The 25359-nt window shown below is 36.0% G+C and overlaps 1 protein-coding gene and 1 long non-coding RNA gene across 4 annotated transcripts in view; one reads left to right on the top strand and one right to left on the bottom strand.

Moving 5' to 3' along the window:
* The window catches only part of LOC124645493 (eukaryotic translation initiation factor 4 gamma 3-like), a 29538-nt gene extending 9841 nt beyond the window's left edge, over positions 1-19697 (bottom strand). The window contains exons 1-11 of one of the 3 annotated variants that reach the window (XM_047185313.1): positions 19143-19697; positions 14528-14553; positions 14076-14239; positions 13605-13711; positions 12699-12827; positions 11942-12003; positions 10009-10188; positions 6018-6077; positions 5705-5778; positions 4394-5132; positions 228-611 (exon numbers count right to left, since the gene is read on the bottom strand). In XM_047185313.1, coding sequence (XP_047041269.1) covers positions 228-611; positions 4394-5132; positions 5705-5778; positions 6018-6077; positions 10009-10188; positions 11942-12003; positions 12699-12827; positions 13605-13711; positions 14076-14239; positions 14528-14553; positions 19143-19198 — 1981 coding nt within the window. In that variant the 5' untranslated portion in view covers positions 19199-19697. Of the gene's footprint in view, positions 1-227; positions 612-4393; positions 5133-5704; positions 5779-6017; positions 6078-10008; positions 10189-11941; positions 12004-12698; positions 12828-13604; positions 13712-14075; positions 14240-14527; positions 14554-14889; positions 15299-19142 lie in introns of those variants that run through there. The other 2 variants (XM_047185311.1, XM_047185312.1) reach the window with 2 other exon arrangements.
* Positions 19698-20634: 937 nt separating this feature from the next.
* LOC124645494 lies at positions 20635-21851 on the top strand. The gene is made up of 2 exons (XR_006986241.1): positions 20635-20819; positions 20903-21851. It is a non-coding gene; the product is annotated as an uncharacterized LOC124645494 (long non-coding RNA).
* The last annotated feature ends 3508 nt before the right edge of the window (positions 21852-25359 follow it).

The raw sequence follows: 25359 nt of genomic DNA, 5'->3' as shown, positions 1-25359 counted from the left end.
GTATCAATTCCAAATTCTCTCAGTTAAATGATTTAAATACTTATCTATCAATATCTATACTTAACAATCTTAAAATCAACTCTCTACATTTCTGTCAAGCTTTACAGTAGAGTTAAAAAAAAATCCTAAATCTTATGGTCACTTCAGGATTATTATTCAGGCAAATAAAGGAAAGAATATAAAATCTAATATACACTCTAACTTATAAAATATTGAAAAGAACAAACCTGTAGTCTTATTAAGGTTAATATCTTTCATTTTTAAATCAGATTGATTAGTGCGCAGCACACTCGATATACTCTGCGTTAATTTAACTTGGGCTTCTATCGCACTTGATTGTTCTTTAGACTCTGGTGCCTTGGACAGCTGCTCTTTGGCAACCTTTTCAATGCTAGCAGATAACAGTTGTGTGGCAGTGGGAGTAGTTTCAACAAGGGGCTCGCTTGAGGTTGGTTCAACATTGGATGCTACATCAGCTGGGGTTTCAGCCTCTAAAGCTGGAGAATATTGCTTTATGGTTACTTGTTTCTTTGTTTGCTCCACACCTAAGCCCTGATTTTGACTAGTTGGAAATATTGAAGCTTCTGCCAAGCTATCAACTGAAATAATCACTGTAAAAAATGAAATTATATTAATTATATAATTCATACATTTTTGATAAATAAATACTGTGATTTCACCATAGTAGGTTCATGTAACTTGATATTAAGTTAATGAACTGGTTCATGAATACCTTCCTTAGGTCATATTTAAATTACACATATCTTTAGATTGTTATTGTACGCTTACTAAAATCAAGGTCGTCGCAAAAAATGACAGGAGACAAAATATTCTGCGATAAAACTATGGGCAGAAGCATTTAACGTATACATTGGGTTGTTATGGAGTGACAATCAAAATAGTTCGCTAGCGAATTAGTATGCCGGGGAAATTATTTGATCGTAATAAACGATGTATGTAAATCATGATGAAACAGATACTGAGTCGACTTGCATTGAATTAAATGCATGAAATATAGTTGTAAACTATCCTATTCATTTTTAAGAACCAAGTTCGTATTCTATAAATAGAGACGTGAGATATTTCCACGTGGGAGTCTTGCACAGTATATCTACCTGAATATCCGACTTTATGTGGCACTGATACCTAAATTATATCACAGTATAATAATGCGTTATGCTATCTAAATAATCATCACACAATAAAAATATAATGTAACAATATGGTAAAAGAAAGTATAATCAAAAGGTCACTCAAGGATCTAGAATACGACCGACACACTTTGCACTTATAACGCACTACTTAGTGTTAAAACTTAAATAAATATTTAAATAACTAATTAATTAAGTAATAATAATATAATAATTGATGTGCGTATAAAAAGATCTAGATAAAAAAAACTCAAAACTATTTAAATCGCGGCCATGCTCAATGTGACTGTAAGGTAAGAGCCGCCATCTTGGATTGTTCCATGCCGGACAGGCGGCTCGGAGTAGCTAGTGTTGTGCGCAAGTGCACGACTAATCGATTCGAAGTTATTTCACGACGAATCATATTTCGTAAAAAAAAATGAGTACCGACTACGAACAAGAATAGGTTAAAATTATTATTTTTATATATTATTTCGCACTTTTAACGATTACAAACGCAAGTAAAATATACTTCATTTGTTTTGTATGGATCATTTTTAACCCCCGACGCTTTTTAAAAACGACGGGGTTTTTATAAGTTTAACGTGTCTGTGTCTGTGTGTGTATGTGGCATCGTAGCTCTCAAACGGATGATCCGATTGTAATGCGGCTTTTTTTATTAGTAAGCTATTTAATTTAATTAATGTTGTGTTTGGGCTTTAAAAAAGTAAGTGCATTTCTAGTTTATTATGGATGTCGATTCTTTTATTAGATGTTGTCTGTATGATTAATAATGTATTTGGTTCATTAAGAAAAATAAAAAACAGAGCATTTAGTAAGTAGCAAAGGCTGCAAAATCTTACGTCGCAGTAAACACCGCGATACCTTACAGTACAGTGTGCTCGGTATACCACTGAGTTCGGAAAAGTTAAAAGTTTACATTATTTTATAAAAAAATCGGGACTTGTAACGCGATAATAGATAGTTAGATAACTTTTATGGTTATAGGCACACAGTAACGGTCACTTTTGGAAATTAATGATTGTTATAATTAATTATACTATAGTTCGGCCATTCAGAGAATGCGTTCCTGACACGTCGCGATTGAACTGACGACGTAATAACATTCATTGATTATTGATATAATAATGTTGTTTTAATGCTCCTCAATTGTTAAAACGGTAAACAACCAGCAAAAATATTTTTATCGTAACTGCAACGCCATTGCAAAGTTACGTCGTCAGTTCAATCGCGACGTGTCAGGAACGCATTCTCTGAATGGCCGAACTATAATATAATAAAAATAATTTCTTTGTTTGTTTCTACCCTAAAAGAGGAATAGTAATTAGTGTCGGAAAACTAGTGAAACGATTAAAAAAAATATTTAACTGTTGGAAAGCTGTACACTTCCCGAGTAACATTAGCTATATTTTATTCCGGTACGAGCTGAAGTTAATACGAGACTCGAGTGAAAATGAGTCAACTCTGAACTGCCTCTGGGTCAAAGTTATTAGATGGGAGACATAAAAAGCTATACTCTGCACAATTTCACCAAAAGTAGTTTTCGTAATCGGTCGGTTTCGGTTTAAGTATTTTTTTTTACAAAAAAGGGGCTCGATTCTGCTAATTTTACTTAAGCGACATACGATTCACATCCGACTGAGATCCAATCACGACTCAATTACGATTGAATCGTATGTGGCATTCCGTTATTTTTTTTCTCGTTTTTATCTGTTTCTGTGATTCAATAATGACTCATATTGTCTGAAAATGATTGACGATTATAATATGATTGTAGAGCTGACTATAGACCCATCGACGACCAATCGAATATCGTTGAAATACGGTTGGTCTTATATTAGTAGCAGAATGCCCGATATGGTTAAAACTGCTATTGCGATTCAATTTCTATTCAATTTTGACATGATTAACTTAGTTATAAACAAAGCAAAAAACTTCGAGTACGATCGACCAGCACACAGCTGTTTCGCTGGGTTAAAAGAATGGCAATATTATTGCACCAATGAGGGTTTTCTAAAATGGCGTCCACCAGGTGGCGCACTGAGTCGTCAGGTCCAGGTAACTGTCAAAGTGCTTATCTTTACTATGAATAGTGAACGATTTTAGTGGTTTTTTTTATTTTATAATTAAAGCACTGCATTATTGTTTTACTATTGAGGTTGAGTAAATAAAAAAAACTAAATCATATTGTGTTAACAAATTTTTCAACTACCAGTGACTTTTGCACCCTCTCTCTTAGCTCAATTTTTAGTTCGGAAACCTTATTCTGACCGTAGTCCATAATAAAATCAATAACACTTCCAATATAACAGAATTTCAATAAACAATAAGTTCGGCACCTACAATTCCATACTATTTGACAGCTGTTTGGACCAGACGCATACGTGGCGCCACCCGGTGGAAGAAAAAATTTCAAAAACCCTCATTATGAGCGATTGTTACATTGAAATTTTCGAAGAATGTCGAAACAGTGGGTCACGGCTCATAAGTAATATGTATACTGTTTGACCAATAAGGGTACCTAGTTTATTTAACAATACAACACATTTGGAGCTCACAAAAAATGACTTCTCGCACGAGAAATCGATTTATTCATCGACTTTAACACTACCACACTACGATCTCATTAGATACTTTTTGGTATGACCTTTGGCCACGACATAAGTCGTTCTAATTCCTATAGGTATTGTTAGTTCCGTAGATACCTGTCTTTGGGAAATCAAACTATTTTTCATTTAGCTAGTTAATTCTGCATTAAATAATAATCTGTATGGTTAGAACTCCTTCCAAAAGCTAGTTTTATGGCTGTTTTTTGGCAATAGAACAAGTCCGATGACAGATTGCTTGGATTTTGTTGCGAATAGGGGAGATTACGCCGATGAGTGGCACTGGGATGAGTATACTACATACCTAAAAAAATTCGGTGACTCCGCACTCTACGTGCAGTACACTATAAAAACACACTTTTATTTTACTTATGAGTCAACGTAATCGAAATTTCGGTTTTTCTTGAACTGGCTAAAAAGCTAACATCCATTAAAATAAATAATTCTATAGAGAGAAAAATACTTTATGTACCAACGAAATCCTGACGACCAAGATTTTATTAAGTGTTCTACTCTCTCATGGCCCTTCTGTGAAGTGGGGAAGGAACCGTAAGAAATTATATATAATCTGAGGAAAATATTTCATAAACGGCTTTATGACGGATGAATCTAGTCTAGATGTATAATTTCACTTACCTGCAGGTGTAGGGCCATTAGGTTTGCTGGAAGCAGATACTGTCTCTTTTTCTTGGGATTCCCTTTCTTTGAGTTTTTCTTTATCCTCTGATTTGAGTCTTTCCCTGGGTTCTCTTATTCTCTGCGGTTGCGGAGCCGGCGTGGCAGTAGGAACGGGGGTCTGAGTGGTTACAGTGGAAGTCGCTTGTGTTGCTGCAGGCACTGGTGTGACGGTAGACGTAATCGCTGTCGAACTCGTAATTGGAGCTACTGTAGTTATTGCTATTTGCGCACTATTAATATCTTCTGGAGGCTTTTCTAATTCTTCGATTTGAGGCACATTTTTGCTTTGTTTCATTTGCTTATTAGGTGGTATACTCTTATTTGTATCTAGGACTAAAGACTGAACTGTCTGTTCACTATTCTTTTGGAGTTGCTTAATATTCATAGGCATTTTAGGCACTATAACAGGACTGTCTGATATTGCTGATACAATTGGCGTTTCGTTCGATTCAACAGCAACATCAGTTCCTAAATGTTTACTTTCGTTAACAGTTAATATTTCAGACTTTACTACATTATTATTAATAGAGCTTATTGCATTTGGTTGGGTTTGGACAGAGGTTGGCGTAGGCGGAGCGGGCGCATCTACGTTCTTTGATACAAAATTCGCTTTAAAAGAGTTATCACAAGAAGGCTGATTGACGGCTTCATTGACCATTCTATTAAATTCTTCTGCGATACTGTGTGCTGATGGCTCCTGGATAAACAAAAATAAACTCATGAAACTTCTTTGTATAGAAGCTATCACTTTCTGCACATTAAAGCAGAACTTGTACCCTATAGATACATACAGATACCGACTTAAAACAAGTACCATGACTATACTAGGCAGAGGGCCAGTATTTTAATATTCCATCATTATACACTAGACAGTTTTCTATAGGTTAAAATAAATGCTAGTTTACGTGAATTGCCTAAACAACAGTGTAACAAATACAAGTTTTGTCATAGATTGTTTGAAATAATTCGTCGTATCTCCTTGTCAAACGATAGCCACGATAGATACGGCAGACAAACAGGTAGGTATGTACTTTTCTTTCAAACGTTGTTGCATTGTGCATTATTCAAATTAAATGGCATGAATTATTAAAATAACATACATATTATTATGTTATACATATTTGTATAGTTATATAAAACCCCCTTTTCTATGTCTCGGTCTAACAGAGACTTGACACTAAATTCACAATGATACCAAGTGATTATTTAGGATAGCAGTGTCTCATCAGAGGATCGACAGTAAATCACAATATAACACGATATACTTACGGGTTGTGAGATGTGGCGATCGTTAGTTTCGTTGTTTAAACCAATATCGTTATAATCTGAGAAAATTTCTTGTCCTGTGAAAAAAAAAACAATATTAAATTAAATAGACAAACTTCATATTATATTTGTTGAGAAATGAGCTGCTATATTTTAACTTTACTTTAACTGATTTCAGGCGACGTATTTAGATTTATTTTGGGGCACATTGGAGATACTGAGTCCAATAGTTGACATGACTTGACAAAATCTCTTTCTGGTTTGTGAACAATATTATTCTATGCAAAACTTAAATGTCTACTAATTTTGAACTCACTTGTATCAGGGTGTATAATGGGAACCCTGTGACTTCGTTTTGGAGCTGCTTGACGTATACCTTGAGGACAAAAAAGGTTATTAATTAATAACTACTAGTTAACTATGGTAAAGTGGCCCAATAGTGGTTTTATTATTGCTGATACGATAAGAAAAATTTTGTTAACAAGACGCGCAACAGTATAATTACGTGGAACCACCGTTGCATAATGTTCCGTGACATTTGTCACGCTTCCTAATACCTATACGTTAGAAGTTTTTGGAAATTATAGCGCTTTCACTTCTAGAGCTCTACAAGTAGTTCATTGTTGTAATAAATCTCCTTCGACGTCATTATTTAGAGTACAAATTAACCTTGGGGTTGTTATGGGTCCTAAAAAAAGTACCCGTGGCACCCCCAGACCAACCCTCTGGGGATTTCAAGAACGAAGAAAATAACCGATAACTTTTTAAAATGATTCTAATATGTTATGTAAAAATATACTAACAGTGGTACCGAGTAGGTCTTGAAAAGTTGAAAATAATAAAATAAAAGACAGACTTGACGTGGCGAGATGTCGCCTAACCCAAATCTGAACTCTGAACTAAAAAAACTGAACCTCTTTACTGAATTTCTGAATGGAAAATTTGAATTTGTAGATTATGTAGCGGTATTTGGCGGGTCACGTGACAGCGGGGTGAGTGTACCATTACCATGGATGTCCACCATTTTACATTACCGACCAGTGAGCGGGAAAATTCCTCATTCATTACCAAACATTTCCTATCCACGGCTATTATTTATTACTATTTATTTTGGATAAAAATAACAAATGCCACACTTTTCGCGTTCTGTTAGACCAGTGGTTCTTAACCTTTTTGACATGAGGGACCACTTTAACTAAAGTTTGTCTTGCCGGGGACCACCTCATCGGTTTACCTAAATTGAGAGTTCTTTGATAAAGAATACAAGTATACTTTATAACTAGCACTCATTTCTTTATTATTTAGCAAAAAACTAAAAGAAGATGGATCAAAATTGCCCCACGTCCTATAACAATGTGACGTATCTCAAAAAAAAGATAAAAATGTTTAAAAAAATATGGCATACTCTCCAATTCATTTTTTTTACACCTTCATACGAAAAAAATGCTTTAAAAATTGTTCAGGCGCTGTTATGAAAACGTCGTTCATAGAACTATTAATGGACTATTTTATTAAATTATTTTTTTGTTTGACAGAGTATACCTCACAGGTGGTCCCATAATCATCAGGTCAGGATCTGATGATGGAAACCCTGAGAAATTCAGGGCAACTTTTGAAAGTTGTAGGCATGCGAAGAATAAAAACTTGACTATAAGGTGTATGTCTTATAACAATATGCAACAGTGAAGATTTGGAGCTGACCTGATGATGGAAACGAAAGAAGGTCGAGGGAACTCGACAACTGAATATGTGAACTACCTCGTGTTTGGGCTTGTATTATTTGTATTGAATAGACCTTTGCAACAGTGAAGATTTGGATCTGATCTGATGATGGAGACCAGAGAAGAGCGAGGGAACTCGACAACTGAATATGTGAACTACCTCGTGTTTGGGCTTATATTATTCGTATTGATGAGAACTTTCCATTTATGCGGATAGTGACAACTGTGCTTGTCACTGAAAAGCCAAAAATAGGAAGAAGTCGGTGGGGATATAAACTTAGGTACATCCATTAGACACCGACTTCTGAGGTAGTTTACATATTTTGTTGTCGAGTCCCCCCGACCTTCTCTGGTCTTCATCATCGGATCAGCTCCAAACCTTCACTGTTGCAAAGGTCTATTCAATACAAATAATATAAGCCCAAACACGAGGTAGTTCACATATTCAGTTGTCGAGTTCCCTCGACCTTCTTTCGTTTCCATCATCAGGTCAGCTCCAAATCTTCACTGTTGCATATTGTTATAAGACATACACCTTATAGTCAAGTTTTTATTCTTCGCATGCCTACAACTTTCAAAAGTTGCCCTGAATTTCTCAGGGTTTCCATCATCAGATCCTGACCTGATGATTATGGGACCACCTGTGAGGTATACTCTATCAAACAAAAAAACAATTTAATAAAATAGTCCATTAATAGTTCTATGAACGACGTTTTCATAACAGCGCCTGAACAATTTTTAAAGCATTTTTTTCGTATGAAGGTGTAAAAAAAATGAATTGGAGAGTATGCCATATTTTTTTAAACATTTTTATCTTTTTTTTGAGATACGTCACATTGTTATAGGACGTGGGGCAATTTTGTATGGATTGTGATCCGTCTTCTTTACAGATTTAATTTAATGAGATTTTTGTGACTGCATTTTTGTAGTCTGTTGTGTACTGCTAATTTCTGTAGTCTGGTTCAGTACTACTTAAAGCTAAACGCATGTCGGCAGTTGTAGGTAAGCAAATGCAAAGAAAGATAAACATATGCCTATGTAGTTTCAAAAAATGCGCGCGCGACGCGAGCGCGAAATTTTTATCGGACTTAAACCAAATATTACGTAAAATTTAGCCCAAACGTACTTTTTGTTTGTTGACAAATGCAAAAGTAAGGGCATATAGTTTTTGAATACGCGAGCGAAGCGAGCGCGAAATTTTAATTATTTTTTAAGACTCAAAACCAAAATTACGTAAAATTTTGCGAAAACCCGCGCGCGCATAAATAAGTCGATAAAAATAAAGTTAGATAACGTATAGCAACGTCGCGAAGCAAAGCTTCGCGGACCACTTGGAATGCCTCCAGGGACCACCAGTGGTCCGCGGACCACCGGTTAAGAACCACTGTGTTAGACAATGGTAGTCAGCATCGCTTTACAAGTTACAATTTTTCTATTGCCTTCCACTTGTCAAGTTGTGGGTAAAGGTGGTGAATCAGTTTCACGCTAGACTCGACCACCAAGTTATAAATCAAGTAGGATTATATTAATATTATGAAATGTTTTATACACGTTGTACACAAAACTTGTAGTATTTCTCTAACGTAATATGTAAAACTTGTTAAATTACAACAACTCTCTATGGTATCTTTTACTTACCAATTCTTTGCCACTGCCCATTCTGTAGGTACTTATGTAGTTTGAATGAAATAAAGGATTATATACATAGGATATTGTTCCCTTATCCTGATACGGGAAGTAGTTCCCTCGGGACGCGGTGAAAGCGCGGGCTGAAGCTAGTTATTATCATTGGGAAGCGGTAATGCTTTTCCCGCCACTTGGTAAATTTAATTTATATACACTTTACACACCTACATGATAGTCATCATTTTCGGATCCTTTTCGTGTCAAACAAAAAAACAATCAAATCTATCCTCTTTATTAGTGTAGATTAGTTAATAAGCATGTGTCATGCAACTCATATTTGTTGAAAAGGTTATTGTATAATCATTATCTAATCACTAATAATGTTGATGTAAGATCGTTCACGCTATGTCCTTTAAAACCAAAGCATAGACCGGGCTCAACTACATATAGGTATTCTAATATAGGGCCCACATTTTATTTGAATGATTTGACTGTTGGAAAACAAAAGCAAATTCGTACCGTTCCCGTTTACCGCACTCCTTTCACTTATATGGGTAACCATCAATCTTACCCATGTTCCTATCTAAACCATTACTTTTATAGAATTGCGTTTTATCAAATCATAGCTCTTAGTCGAATGTTCGTAGAAAATCGAATGTTTTACATTTAGTGTTATTCGCACGAAGGGAAAGTGAGGATATTTTGAAAGGAATTTGGTATCAAATTGAAGATTAGCTGAAGAGTAATCTTATGAATTTTATTAAAGGTAAACCTCTTTGCTCAAGTTCTTGCACTTGGCTAGTCTGGCACAGTCGGAAGACGGATATGAAATAAGCTGAATGGTAAAATTATTAACTATGACAAGGTGAGTGGAATAGAAGATAGTGACAGAGGCATTTAAAATGTCACCCGATAGGGTTGTAAAACAATGTTATTAATAAAATATAAGACGATGATTACCAGGCATAGTATGGTGCATGAGTGTAGAAGCTTGTGGGTGAGGAAGCGTGGCAGTGGGCGCAGTGGGGGTGGCGGGGGTACCCTGTGGCCCCACCAGAGTAGTGGGATTACTTCTACCACCTGGGGCGTTGGCTTGTAAGTTTGGCGTTGGCAGCTGAGGATTATTCGAAGTGTAGTAATCTGCGGGATAAAACCAAAATAATGTTAAAAAAATTAAAAAATAAATAAAACAGGTCAGAAAGATAGTATGAAAGTAACGGATAATAAAATAAATTAGGTAATAGTAGGTTCGGGAAGGGAATCCTTAGGGGTTTGTTTTGTTTTATTTTATTTTTATTCACTGTCACTAATTATATTTTTATATTGTAGGTTAAATTAAATTCGGCTGTCCTACGTTTCTTTATCAAATTATTCCCTGTTCACGTCAAGATGAGTTGCATGACACAAAGTATAGCTACGAGATTCATTATTATCGTCACTAAATGTATTATTTATTTAATATCTAGTGTATATTAGCTTTGTAGCAGTTTGTGTAGATTGATATAAATAAGTGATTAAAAATGTTTATTATTTTATTTAGAAAATCTGCCAAACTTAACAAGCCAAGTTATCTGGCGCCGCAATAAGCGAATAATAGTATTGTTGACGATCACATGGACACGAAAAATGTCGTGTGATAGGTAAGTTTTAATATATATAATGGCGACGCTGCTTAGCAGATTAAGGCTAGGACCCTGAGACAGGATCACGCACCAGAAACTCCAATAACGCTGTAAGCAATCTCTTTCTCCAGTTCACTAGATAATTTTATCCAATGAACTTAGTAAATTGGTTATATATTGTACAACATATAAGAAAACTAATACATCACAACATACAAGACACACAACATTTATATAAAAAGACAGCTACAAAAAAATCTTAAAAAATAATAATATGTAAACTCAATTATTGTGTCTGCCCTGCTCTAGTTAACTTGGAGTAGCAACAGCGAGTATAAGTGTGAGTAAAACATGATGTTTTATATGGAATAATACAAAAACGGTACCTGAGAGAACACGAGAATACGAGGAAAATGGCTAATATATAAGAAAAAAGTTCATTTAACACTAGTCTTACAGAAAGACAGAATTGAAAATATTAAAAAGGTATGTTTGCTTAGCGTCCAATTCGCGTTAATGTAAAATCCTACTATTTACGTAAGCAGAGCTTTATGAAATATACATGTAAAAAAACAGCTTCGTCAGATTTCTGTTCTGACTCTAAAGGGATTCTCTTACCACGGGCCGATTACGCCGTGCAACTAACTAGTTCGTGAACAGAGAATATAAAAAATTTAATTATCTCGCATTTCACACGTTTAAAGTAAAATAAATAAAAACGATAAGATATAGATACTTTCAAGTAGTAGTTGTAGGATTTACTGCCCGATATTATTTCGATATACACATATATGTATAAGAAAAATAAGAACACAGACAACACCAAAAACAAGATAAGTTTCTACAGATGAAACTTTGCGACACATAAATTCATCTCAAAACATAAAAAGCAGAGTATAAAAACACATAATATAGAAGCAAAAAGGATCTTGCATTCAGAAATATTTAAAATAGAAAACAAGTACAAGTATATTAAATATCTTACCGGCCTTTATAGATAAATAGTTAATTTAATATGAACTGTCAGTGATTAGTGTAAGTTCAGCCACAGTAGCTTCTTTTTCTTACTTAAAATAAGAAATATGAAGTTGTTGTGTAGTTAGATATAAAAAAAAAACTTTTACACGGCAAGCCCTTTTTACTTTTATACCATAAGTATAAGAATCTACCATTTTGTTTTATCAATCCGCGAGAGTCCAGCTATTCAAATAAGATCTTGTGCACAAAACATAATCTAATAAAATAAAATAATATTTAACTGAACTACATACATGGTGGGGTGTGGCTCGGAGGTGTGTTATAACCTATGTAATGTCCCATATATGGATAGTACCTGAAAGAAAACAAATATTCACTCGATAAGTAAACGTGTAGATTTGACATACAATCAAAATATTAATGCAGAGCTAAAAGTTGAGAGTTTGTAGGAGTTTCTGAACCGATTTTGATAACTCCTGTACAAATAGGTCACGTTAGTTTCACATGCTATATTTTATTCACATAAAGGAAGAATTTCCCCATAATTATACATAACTTTTCTGTATACTTTTTAGACGATCAACTAGTAGAATTACAACAACAAGACATTATTTTATTGGTATAGGCAAAACAGAGTTTAAAAAAATATTCTTACTTCAAACAAGAGCAGCAGGGAACAACAACTCAACACAAAATAATTTAAATATCACAGTATGCAAATGTTGACAACTTTCACATAACATTTTCAACGGCGCCCCTATTAGTTTATTGCATATTATTAAAATACTTAAAAGCGAAACATTGTTGTCGCTCCTGGAATGCCATTTCGCACGATCCTAATTTAAGATCACTTCCAGCATAATGACAAAATTGTTACCAAGAATTTATTGAAAGTAAATATCGAGATACCCATTCTTTTAAATCGATACTAACATTGTTCATATATGAATACGCCAAATAGTGCTATATTGTTACGCCAATGCTGCTATATAAATACAGGCTTTTCATCTGGTTCAAGGACGAAACCACGAGCCGATTTGAATATCTTACCCTGGTGTAGTGGAACGAGGCTGCTGGTAAGTTTGCATTCCCATGGGCGAAGGCTGGAACACGAGTGTCGGATACATGACGGGTCCCGTAGCGGTGGCGGCAGCACTAGGAATGTACGACTGTTGTTGTCTGCGAACACAAGTTGTGGCATTTTATTGATACATGAGAGTATTAGTGAAGTGACTTGCCCGGTACAAGCAAAATGAAGGAAGGGAAGGCGGAGGCCTAACTACTGTCTGTTCGCACACCTCGCTGATGTATGAGGGCAGATTGTTGATTGTCCTACACCTCTCTTTCGAGTACATTTGAAGTTTTCAACATGTGGTCTTTGCCTGTAATAGGTTATGCATTTAACTTGTAACTTTTTTGCATGTATGCCTACATTTTTCCTGTACTTAATGTAATAACTGTTGGCATAACAAATAAATGAAATAAATAAAGTTTCCTGGTTTTATAGGAAAGGTACACCTGGCATAATAATGTTTCCAAACTCTCGGACTATGTATACATTTTATAGGGTGGTTTTCAGAAAATTTTCAGTATCTTTTAATCCAGACTATAACTTTGTTAGGAAAATGTTACTATAACTTTGATAGGGACTTTGTCATGGAATAACTGCTGAAAAAGTATGTTATACGCCCATGTATGGGAGAGCACGTGAATGTCGGTCCTGCGCTCGATATGAACAGTGCCTGACAACCCCCAACCCAAAATCCCAACATATGAACCCTGACAGTGAAGGAACAGTGAGTGCACAAGACAAGTGCAGTGCGAAGACAAAAACGTTCTTCGTCCACCGCTAACAGCATTTTGGCGCGCTACTTTCTTAGGAAATGTCCGTTTTGACATCTCCACTGGTGATTTTCTTCTCCTTAGTTAATAGTACATAGTTGGTACGATTGTTACCTGGGATGTGCGTTGGGTCTCGATCCATGCTGCGCTCTATACTGATAGTTGGCGAACTGCGGCCGAGGCTGCGGCGTTTGGTTCTGCGATACATAAGTATGGCCAGCCTGGAATAATTAACAATCCAGCTCTATTATAACGTACGATAATAATCAGCCGCGTATTCAGAAATTAATTATTAATTTAACTAAAGGATATGTACTTAGGATATACCTAGTAAGTGCATTCTTACGGTTTGTTAATTTGAGCGATAGTCGACAGTCAGACGTTGATCATCATAATACAAAAAAAAAGTTTAACAATACTATCTAAAGGAGGATTCTACCAAAAAACTAAATTGTGCTCGAATGAGCATACAATAGTATTGACTATAGCGCTCTGAAGTGTCAGGCATTGGCTTGTGTGGGCTCAGAAAGGGCCAGACTACAAACAGTCCGGCAGTGTAGGCGACATCAGTGAGAGTATAATTACCATGGTAGTCTTGGACATGTCCTGCTGAGGTGCCGGCGGCGCCGATGGTTGCGGTGTCGGCTGGACTCTCAGGGATGCTTGCGCCGAGGCCTGAGCGCCGCCGGCAGCGCTCGGCATGTATGCGGCCCCGGCGGCGCCTGAAGGGTGGTAACATTCCACCGGTCCTGAAAATCCAACGACACGTTTCAACAATCCAATCTACAGATATATTTTAATGATTTTATTCAAAATAAGCTGTTTCCCGCGGTGTCGCCCGCGTATCGTAGGAACTGCTTCGCGCACCCGGATAAAGTGCTTATAGGTAGCCTCGATAAATGGGCTGCCTAACACACTTTCAAATCGGGCCGATAGTTCCTGAGATGAGCGCGGACAATACAAACTCTTCGGTTTTATACTATTGGCGGATTTGTGAATAGTCTGCGATTTCTTGCTTGCTGTGTTTTCGAACTCACTGTGTGGTGTTGATGCCCGTGGATAACTGTACTGCGCTAAGTTATTATTGCAGGAAGGTTGTGCTTAAAATATGCCCATTTCAAATCATCGAAATTTATCTAAGTTGTTACTCTTACCACATATAAAACGAAACTGAATATTTATTTTTAAAAAATACCTTAAATAGGTATCAGGCAAACGTAGATAATGAACGCCTAGCTATGCATCCACGTATAACAATAGCACATAAACTACAATCGATACTTCAGATAAAGTGAACATAAGAAACATTCGTCTTGAAAATGCAAAATCAAAATCAAATCATAGAAAGCAAAACATGTATTTTTGTGAAGACGTGAATGACACTAGCAGTTAAACTTACTAGTTTGAGTTAATAGTCGGTAATGATGCGAAGGCTGCATGCAATTAGAGTTAGAATAGCGAGAAGACGATTGTTCATGTTTAATATTGTTAGCGTTCGTATGCTGCGGTATAAACTGCAGTGAAACACTATTCAAATTGATTTGATTCGCATTGATATGCTGTGCTACTGCCGATTGTGGCATATTCAATGATGTTTGTAAACTTTGCGCCACATCAATCGCGCTCTGTTGTGACTGACTGCCATGGTTAACACATCCATGTGACAATGTATTTAAAGAACTGTTTGTTCCTCTTAGCGCCACCATTTTAATTTCATGATATAAATCTTTTAGAAATTGAATAAGCCAAATGTTGAACCATTCCCAAAACAAAGGAGACACGATCATCGGCATAAGGCGGCTTATAATTTAATATATCATGTCGAAGCTCTACACGAGTTGTGTAAGTTTGAAGTTTCACAGCCTAAACGAGCGCCGCTTTTGTTGTGATCAGTTTTAAGTAACGGCGTAACCTGAGCTCGCAAAAATATTTATCACTGCACCAAACTGACCATTATAATTTTTGCGATATAATAATAGACCCAATACATGGTAAAATATTATTCTATGCAGTCCGCATTCACGATTTAAATAGTAATTTAATGCAGCATAGAGAAAATCGATAAGCAAACCGCTCTCTACACGCTACATTGCTTTACACTCGCACTCCAAATATATGTCAACGTGACACTTCCACATTAACTTCTGGTTTTCACAAACTTCGAAAATAGAAAACTTTGATTTTATTCATAAACGTTTTTACTAATATTAGTAATAATCAATATCGCAAAATCTTCTGATGAGATTCGCAGCAATGAACATTTCATAAATGTACCACGACACAGCGAAAGAAAGAGACAAGAGTATCTACAACCCCCGCTAAAATTTTTGGGGCGTTCCCAGACGCCCCTAGTTACCTCCGTAGCGTGTTCAGAGTAAAGTTAGCGACGAAACGGATCAAAGGCATCCATTGCAGTTCACGTTGCCATACAGCGCGCAGACTACACACCAACTATGCCAGTAATGGATGACAAACGAAAGACACCCTATTAAAATGGCCTTGCGCGAGAAAGGGACGGATAAATAGCAGGGGTTGTAAAGACTTCTGAGGGCTGCCAGGGTTGCTATTCCAAAAACACTCTCAACTAGTGACGGGCTTTTAGGAATCACCGAGTACTTGATCCGATTATATGGAACGTTTCGTATCGTATCGTTTGAATATGAAAACTGAACGTGGGTGTTTTCCGTTATATCACACTTTTATAATGAAAATGGTAGGTATGAAAATACTGTTTTCGTAGTACGCGCTAATATTCAAACACCTGAACTTACGTTTTACGATTTTCCGTTTCTACGACAAGAAATGTGTTATCGAATGAAAAAATATTGAAGTATTGAATTTTTTAATATGTCCAAAATGCATTTAAGCGGAACCCTTACGCAAGAGGTAAAATGGGACCCTATTTGAAATACTTGTCTGTCAGTTTGCCAAGTTGTATCTCAGGAAACGTGATATGTAAGATAGGTAGTTGAGATTTTCACTGATCATTATACACCCGTTTATAACTTATTTGTATGTTGATGCATGTTGCATGCTTACATTTTAAACATACTGAGTTAAAAAATTAGAAGCTAAATAAATATATTTTACGATGTCATATAATAGTATTTTAGAAGTTTACTGTTAGAACTCTGCCTCACTAGGACGCTACGACGACGTCGCCAGCGGCTCAGGTCCGGCTACTTTTGGCATCCAAATGTCGCCAAGTGGAATGGCCATGGCGTCACGACAGTCAATTGTTTACGTCGTCGCTGAAGAAATTGCACGCTGACTGGCGACCACATTGGCGACTCAGTGAGCGAGGGTCACTTTATCGTGTACATTATAGTGGCAACCGTGCCAACGTCGCCAAGCTGCCAGAGTATCCAGAAGCCACGTAGAGGACTGTAGCTCGTGGCCACGATTCCAATTTGGCGACGTTGCCAAGCCGTCGCCATGTGAGTTAGGAACCATACATTTCAATATTAACACTGCTTGGTTACGTAGCAGGAGCCGTCGCCATTGGCGTCCTAATGAGGCTGAGCTCTTAGAATGCATGCTACAAATTTAGATGCTAAAAAATAACCATCATGCTGAGTTGTATTTAGAGTGGTTTACTTAGAAGATAACGAGTGGCTAAGATAGTATTATTTAGAATAATTTAGATGCTCGTTAATTGTGGCTGACTTAGTTATTTAGAAGGCAACATACATTTTTGGGGGCGAATTATGATATTAAAAAGAAGCCTGTTTAATTAGCACCCTTTTTAAAATGCATTGTGGTGTGCAACAGCGTTATTTACGGAAATTAACTTAATGGATTTAATATTTTTTTAATAATTTATTGCTATACTGCCTCTATAAAAAGTTAGCAAGAAAATCAAAGGTGCAATAAAAGAAAATAGTGACATAAATGGATGGTAAAAAAAAACTCATTTTCACTCCCTTCTCGCACTCTTTTCTTTTCATCTTTCGTGCATTTTATGTGGGTTATGTCCCTCGATCGTCTCTCCCTCTCTTTCGTAGTTCGGTAGAGCTCTTTTTGCCCTCTTGGACTGTCCAGTGAGTATTTCATCATTCCACAGCCATGTATCTCTATCTATCAAACCTTTTCCTCTCGACTCTGACTTGAACCACGTGTTTGTTATGGCCAGGTCTAAGACACAGGCAGCTAGTAGTAATGTCTCGCTGCTTGCATTCCGGGTTCCAAAACCCTTACTACCATGCAGTCTTTCATATCCATCACTCTTTCTTCCTACATGACCATAAAAATCCCCAGCCACATAGACTTCCTCACTATCTTGTACATTCATCAAGCAGTCAACATTTAAATAATAATAATGAAAAAAATAAACAGATTGCAAAACGCAACTTAAAAACCAAAAAAATACCTTGTATAGCAAATATTAAAACCATACCTTTAGATGTTCTTGGAAAGAAGAATGCCCAAAAAACCGGAGTCAATTCAAACAATTGATGTCAGAAATATGTATGTAACTTGTTTTGCAGAAATCTATTAAACTGTCCAGTAGCATCTAACAATAAGAGCAGTAGTGTGTATAACTGGTTCATTGTTTAGTTCTTGTGTTTGAACCTCCTTGGCAAGCCCTAAGTTGACCAATGAGATACCAGAAACACCAAAAACTTGACAGTAGCTATTTTGTAATTTTATACGGTGCCTTTCGTAGCAGCGTTGTGCATACATGCTACAACAAACAATTGACAACTACTGATACAAAACTTTCGCCTTCATAATATTACTGTGTTATTGAATTATTTATGATTTTTTTAGTAATGGTTTAAGCAAAAAGTAATACCGGATTTAGGATGCAGTATATCTGCTTTACCTTACCAAATAAGTTGTCTCAATTGATTCCAGGTTTTTTGTCCATATGTTTTTGGGCATTCTCCTTAATGATAGGTATGTTTTTCTTAGTCTATTCTCTTTACAGGTTTTCTTAGCATTGTGACACTGCAAAGATATTAATTAATTATTTGTGATAGGTAAACAAATTATAAAAAAATCATGACTTAAGAACGTTTTTACAATAAACTAATGTTAAATGTAATCAATGTCTTTCCCTCTAGCAAAAAAGAGGGGTGTTTGTGAAATTAACACAACAAAGTCAGAAATAATATATATCAAGTCTCTTGTTTTAGTGCAGTAAACTGTTATTACTTATTAGTATGTGCAATTGAATGCTTTTACACCCAAAAGCACATTTTAAATTTAACATAACATTGTAGAGCAAAGTGACTAATATAACACAAAAGTGGAAAACATGCATAAATACAACTCACTTCGCATAACACACAAAACAATAAAAATACATTCGCCTTGCTCTACAGGTTAAAACAAAATATACTAATAATGTAAATATTTTCAAAAATTTATTCTCGTGTGACTATTTCTATTATACTATTATACTATTTCTCATGTGACTTGATTATTATTATGGAGTATGCAACCATTTATAACTGCTTCAATGTTAATCTTTAGCCAGAATGGAAGTGGTTGTGTCAGTCAGTCAGTTCACAATGTTACTTACAAGAGTGGCAACAATAACAACATAGGTAATTATTCGCAATTGCGGCTCTACTGTTTGCTGAAGTGGCATATATTACGTAAATAAAATTATACAAACTTTAATAAACTCTATATTATAAAGGATACGGTCCGGGCCCTCGCTGACTCGGCGCCAACGGCACCTGATTCCCGTTGCTACTCATATTCTTGGCAGCATAGGTATCGGGACACGTACACCACTCAAGGTGGCACGTAAAATCGCCCTAACCGATTGTAGGACACATCCGGCACATAGGTAGAGTCGATTCACCGACGTCAGTTATCCAAGTCACACGATTTAATTTATACCCTTTGAAAGCAACGTTTCTAGCAAAAACATTGTACACCACTTGTGAAATCACAATATATGTTTCCTGGATAATGCTATTAGCATCACTAGGAATAGAGCCCCAGTCACTAAACAAACGACAGTACAAAATGGCGGATGTTAACCAATAAACAAACGTGACTGTCACTGATAGAGTCCAAAACTATTGCTATTCACTTAATTTTATTACTGGTGCCAATGTATTATTTCGTTTAAATAATGATAAAAAATGTAAAAATATTTCTTCTCAATATGAATATTATCACGTATTTTTTGAAATCTTAAAACTGTCATTCGATCGTTCACGTCTACTCACGTCACGCATGCAATGCTTCGCTAGCATGTCATTTTTTTTCTGTCTGTCTTGTGATAGTAGAGTTTGTAGAGTCTGTAGAGTAGCAATAGACACCATAAGTTAAGCTTTAGTAGATTTGCTTGGTCAGTTATGTTACGTCGTATCATTAATTATTCTAGTCTGTTTTGTCATACGAGCACGTTGTGTGATGTCCTTCTAGCCGATTATTAATGTTCTCACGTAAGGAGATCAGCTAACTGCGCAGGACATATTATAGTGCACAAGCATTTACGCAGACACAGGTGCACTCACTATTCCTTCGCTCTCATAGTCCGTCCGGAATGAGATCAGGCGCAGGACCGACATTTACGTGCTCTCCGATGCACAGGCGTATCAATCACCAACTTCCAGGCTTCGGAGTACGTTTTGTAATAATTAGAATGGGATGGTACTCAGATAAACACGGATCCCAATAAAAAAAATTGAGGTTAAAAATCTTTAAAAACAAGCTTTTATTAAAATGCGCTAAAAATAAAAAAAAATAAACTTTTACTGTAACTTTTTTGCGCATTTAAATAAAAGCTTGTTTTTTAAGATTTTTTTACCTCAATTTATATTATACTTTTTAGTTTTCACCATGTATTCACCATTTTGTAGCGGCGGCCATTTGGGATTTTTATTTCGTAAAGTGCAATGTATTCTACTTGTCAATCCCTTTCATTTGATACCCATATTGTATAGGTACCTTAAAAATAACTAGTCCGCCATCTTGTATATTTAGCCATGTTGGATTTAGGATGACGTGACATTAGCTTAAGATGCATTGTCATCCAAACTAAACATGTATGCAAAATTTCAGCTCAATCGGTTGAGGGCAAGTGCCTTAAAATTGAGTTGTAAAATTCCACCCGAGCACATTGTAAGTTAAAAAAAAAAAAAAGTTTGTCTATGCATTGACTTTGACATTTGAGTAAAGTGTGACAAGTGACAACTGAACTGACTGACAATGACAATCTCGAACAAACAATGATTGATTGTTATTTTTTTGGGGGTAATTGGTTTTTATCTCCAAAAATACAACATAATATAAAGTAAAACCACACAATAAATTTTATTAAGAATAATAATACATTTCAGTAGTAGTAACAAGGAGTATAAGTATGTAGGTATAGTAATAATTATGGTTCATTTCCAATACTCAAACGTCAGTGACGACTCGGGTACAAATAATAACTATGTTTCCAGGGCCTCTCAAGAAGTCTATTCATTCAGCATCAGATTTCGACGGAAAGATTTTCTCCAGGAAAGGCTTTAGCTAGTCCATCGACACAATCCTGCGGCGGCGCCCATCCAATGCCTTAATGACGATGACGCCATCCTGATTCCAACAAAAATGCATTCCGACGTGCATAGCCATGCATTGGTGAATAATCTTCGTTCCAGCAAAAACACCGAAAGTGGTGAAGGGAGGGCGTATAAGGGGCCGTCTTTTGTAAATTTTGACGTTCAAAAACTGCTGTTTTGCAGCCAAGTTTTAATAAATGATTTTGAATTTGATGTACTGCCTTGATTTTGGTGGCTCTGAAACCAGTCAGCCTTCCAAGTAGTCGACTCGGCATCCCAACTAGAAAATCTCACAATATCGGGCCATGCACGAACTTTACTGTCAAGTTGGAGGGCAACTTTTATATTAAACACTGTTATGCCTTATTTGCTGCTAGGACACCAAGTACTATGGAAGAGCAGTCATCATTCTCTGCTTCAGGAAGCCCTTGCCTTTCGGCAATGCATTATCTCCAACCTATCAATGTGCAGCACACTCTTAGCGATCTGCTTTCTAAGCAAACCCAAGACATTGAAGATAAAGTCACTGAAAGGCCGGAACTCAGCAACCTTAGCCACAGCTTCCTTGGCAGCTCCTGCAGCCTGAATTTGAGCTCTCAAGTTGGTCCATCTTCTGGTTAATATTCTCCCCCCTCTGTATCAACAGTATCTCCGATTGTTCTTCCTTGTTATATTTATTGTGAATTTTTGTTAACAGTTTTCTAAGTGCAGGCGTTGATGGTGATTTTGTAAGTGATATGTAGTACTTGATCAAGTTAAATGTAAGTTCCCAAATGTAAAAACCTAATAATTAAGTTTAATTGCTAAATCAAACTTTAATTGCATTAAATATATTTTCAAACGACTCAGAGATATGTGTTTTCTTCTAGACCTATCCCAAAAAAGGATTGCAGATTGACCTACTCCTCAGCTTGCAGGCCACTAACTCACTCCAGGATTGGGAGCAAAAGACTGTGGTAAGAGTAAGTAAGTACAGACAAACTATAACAAAAACATGGTGTTGCAGTGATTTGTCTTCAAATATTCAGTTCGTTTTAAAATGGATTTTATGTTAACATTAAGAAATGGACATATGGTGAAAACCGCATGGAAATCGCTGCAGTAGTTTTCGAGGTTATCCAGAGCGTACAGATACTATTTATAGATATAGGCTACTTTGTTTTATAATAAATCCTATACATATGTGGATGTACAGATAGATAGTTGATAGTTTAGTGATTAAAAAATGCTACTATAGTGTACAGGAATACCTAGAAGATAGGAACTTAAAGTGATAAATAACTATAATTAATAAAACAACGAAACAGTATTATATTGTTCCTATAAACACTGCAATAATTAGTCAATATAATAATTAAGAAATTAATAACATTGCTAACTTCTTATACACAAATGTAATATATATATATATATACATATTTATGTATGTATTTATTTATTAAGTCACAATTATAATGTAAATAAATAACTATATTGTCCTTTTAGGTGTAAGTCTAGTTAAGAATTAAACAGTATATATATGTTGTGTTGAGATAGTTTTAAGTTAATTTGCTGCGCCCTAACAGGATAATGTATACCTAGGATAAGGATGCATTTCTGTAACTGTATACATTTTTGCAATAAATAAATAAATAGTTATTTGAAGTGAACTAAATACACACCTACTTTTATCAATGTCATGAAATTGAAATATTGAAGATTTGTCACTTACCTCTTCGAATTTTTTCGTAGAAATCTAAAGACTCGTCGTCCGATGAACAATCAGGCGAAAGACTTCTCGTGTCGACACTATCACACCCGCAAATGTTAAATAGGCAAAGCAAAGTAAGATCGTTCCGCTTTGAATCGGCCTTGTATTCCAATGATTTGGCCGTGTCGTCCAAATATCGTATAATAGTTAATAATTTCCCTTCGGCGGCGGAATCTCTTGATCTTTCCATGTTGATTTAAGAAGTTCACGGAACTTTCAGGAAGAAGACCACGTTCAACTGATGCGAATGGCCACCGTAAATGAATAGTTACAAAATGCGCGAGAGAGGGTACTTTAATACTACTACTACTACGCTTAAGTACTAAGCGTATTTTTTTACAAGTTGAGGGTGGTCAAAACAAAGATTAGTGCCGGATCAGCTAAGTTGCCCTTTTTTAGGGCTGAACTTTTTTTTTTTATTCTCTTTATTTTTTTGACAAGGGCTGAACTGTTTAAGGGCTACTATTTGACTGAAAACTGCCGCGCCTGTGACGCTGCCGCCCCTAGGCCGCGGCCAACATGGCCTATTCATAAATCCAGGACTGGCAAAGATGATGAAGTTTTGAAAAACTTTACTTGTACAATTACGATCGAGTGTTGATCGAGTAAATTGTTTTCACTGGAATTTATTGAAATAAATATCCCTTTTTAGGGTTCCGTACCCAAAGGGACACGGGACCCTATTGTTTTCGCTCCTCTGTCCGTCTGTTACCACTGTTACCAGGCTGTATCTCATGAACCGTGATAGTTAGAGTTGAAATTTTCGCAGATGATGTATTTCTGTTGCTATAACAACAAATACTAAAAACTAGAATAAAATTAATATTTCGGGGGGCTTCCGTACAACTAACGTGATTTTTTTGCTCGATATCCATAAATATACCTATATAGAACATTAGTTTGGATGGTATGGAACCCTACATGCGCGACATGACTTCCCAAAAAAGACATTTTGTTTATGTTTGTTTACCGATTACTGGATTAATACTGGAAGACGCCTTTGCCGATTTACAATAGTTATTTGTTATACAAGAGTGCAAAGTTGCTTTTTAACCGCGGGCTCAATTTTGATGACCGAGCAAGCGAAGGATCCTGAGCGATAGCGAGGGAAACAAAAGAGCACAAGGTGAAAAATCTTTGCACTCGAGTGCAACACGTAACATTTCATCCCACCTCATCGAGGAAATTACTAAATGCAAAAAAAAACAAAATGGCGCGCACATATGAGTATCAAATTAAAAAGAAGTACCTATTAAAGTTCATTTATTTGAAAACTCAGTTTAAAAATGAAACGAGGTTAAAAATCTATGTAAAAACAATAATAAAAATTACTTAATTAATTGAATAATTATTTTAAGCACTATTTTATTTGTTTAATATGTATTTGTTTGAAAAGTCTTATCAAGATTGTCACAAATGGAGTATTGCAAACGATGTTCTAAATTCAAATCAGTTTGCCGCTCTAGAGGATAAAAACGGCATTTGCGGTGGGATGAAATAGTTATTTGTTATACAAGAGTGCAAAGTTTCTTTTTAACCGCGTGCTCAATTTTGATGACCGAGCAAGCGAAGGATTCTAAAATTGAAACACGAGCGTAGCGAGTATTTCAATAATTAGAATCCTGAGCGATAGCGAGGGAATCAAAAGAGCACAAGGTGAAAAATCTTTGCACTCGAGTGCAACACGTAACTTTTCATCCCACCTCATCGAGGAAATTACTAAATGCAAAAAAAAAACAAAATGGCGCGCACATATGAGTATCAAATTAAAAAGTAGTACCTATTAAAGTTCATTTGTTTGAAAACTCAGTTTAAAAATGAAACGAGGTTAAAAATATACGTAAAAACAATAATAAAAATTACTTAATTAATTGAATAATTATTTTAAGCACTATTTTATTTGTTTAATATGTATTTGTTTGAAAAGTCTTATCAAGATTGTCACAAATGGAGTATTGCACACGATATTCTAAATTTAAATCACTTTGCCGCTCTAGAGGATAAAAACGGCTTTTGCACTCAAATATCAAAGGGTAAAACTACTCTTTTTGAGATGGTGGGATGAAAAATTCTTTTTTTGTTACCTCGCAGGTGGTCCCATAGTCATCAGGTCAGGATCTGATGATGGAAGCCCTGGGGCCAGATTCTCCTAATTTTACTTAAGTGACATACGATTCAAATTCGACTGCGATCGATCCAATCACGACTCGATTACGATTGAAGCGTATGTGGCATTCCGCTATTTTTTCTTTGAAATAAACGTTTTTATCCTTTTCTGTCATTCAATAATGAATCATTTTGTCTGCAAATGATTTACGATTGCAATATGATTGAAGAGCAAACTACCGTATAGACCAATAGCAGACCAATCGCAAATCAATCGAATGTCGTTGGAATTCGATTGGTTTTATATTAGTAGCAGAATGCCCGATATGGTTAAAACTGCTATTGCGATCATATTGCGATTCGATTTCTATTCAATTTTGAAACAGAACCGCCAGGAGCAACCTACTGGCCAAAACGCCTCTCACGCGAGCGATCCGTACTATTAACGAAATCCAGAACAGTGTCAGTGTAGGTACATCCATTAGACACTGACTTCTAGGCC

This window comes from Helicoverpa zea, chromosome 31, assembly GCF_022581195.2.
Source record: "Helicoverpa zea isolate HzStark_Cry1AcR chromosome 31, ilHelZeax1.1, whole genome shotgun sequence".
Taxonomy (NCBI): domain Eukaryota; kingdom Metazoa; phylum Arthropoda; class Insecta; order Lepidoptera; family Noctuidae; genus Helicoverpa; species Helicoverpa zea.
Note: the sequence above shows the minus strand (reverse complement) of the source record. Positions and strands in the feature narration are given on the sequence as shown.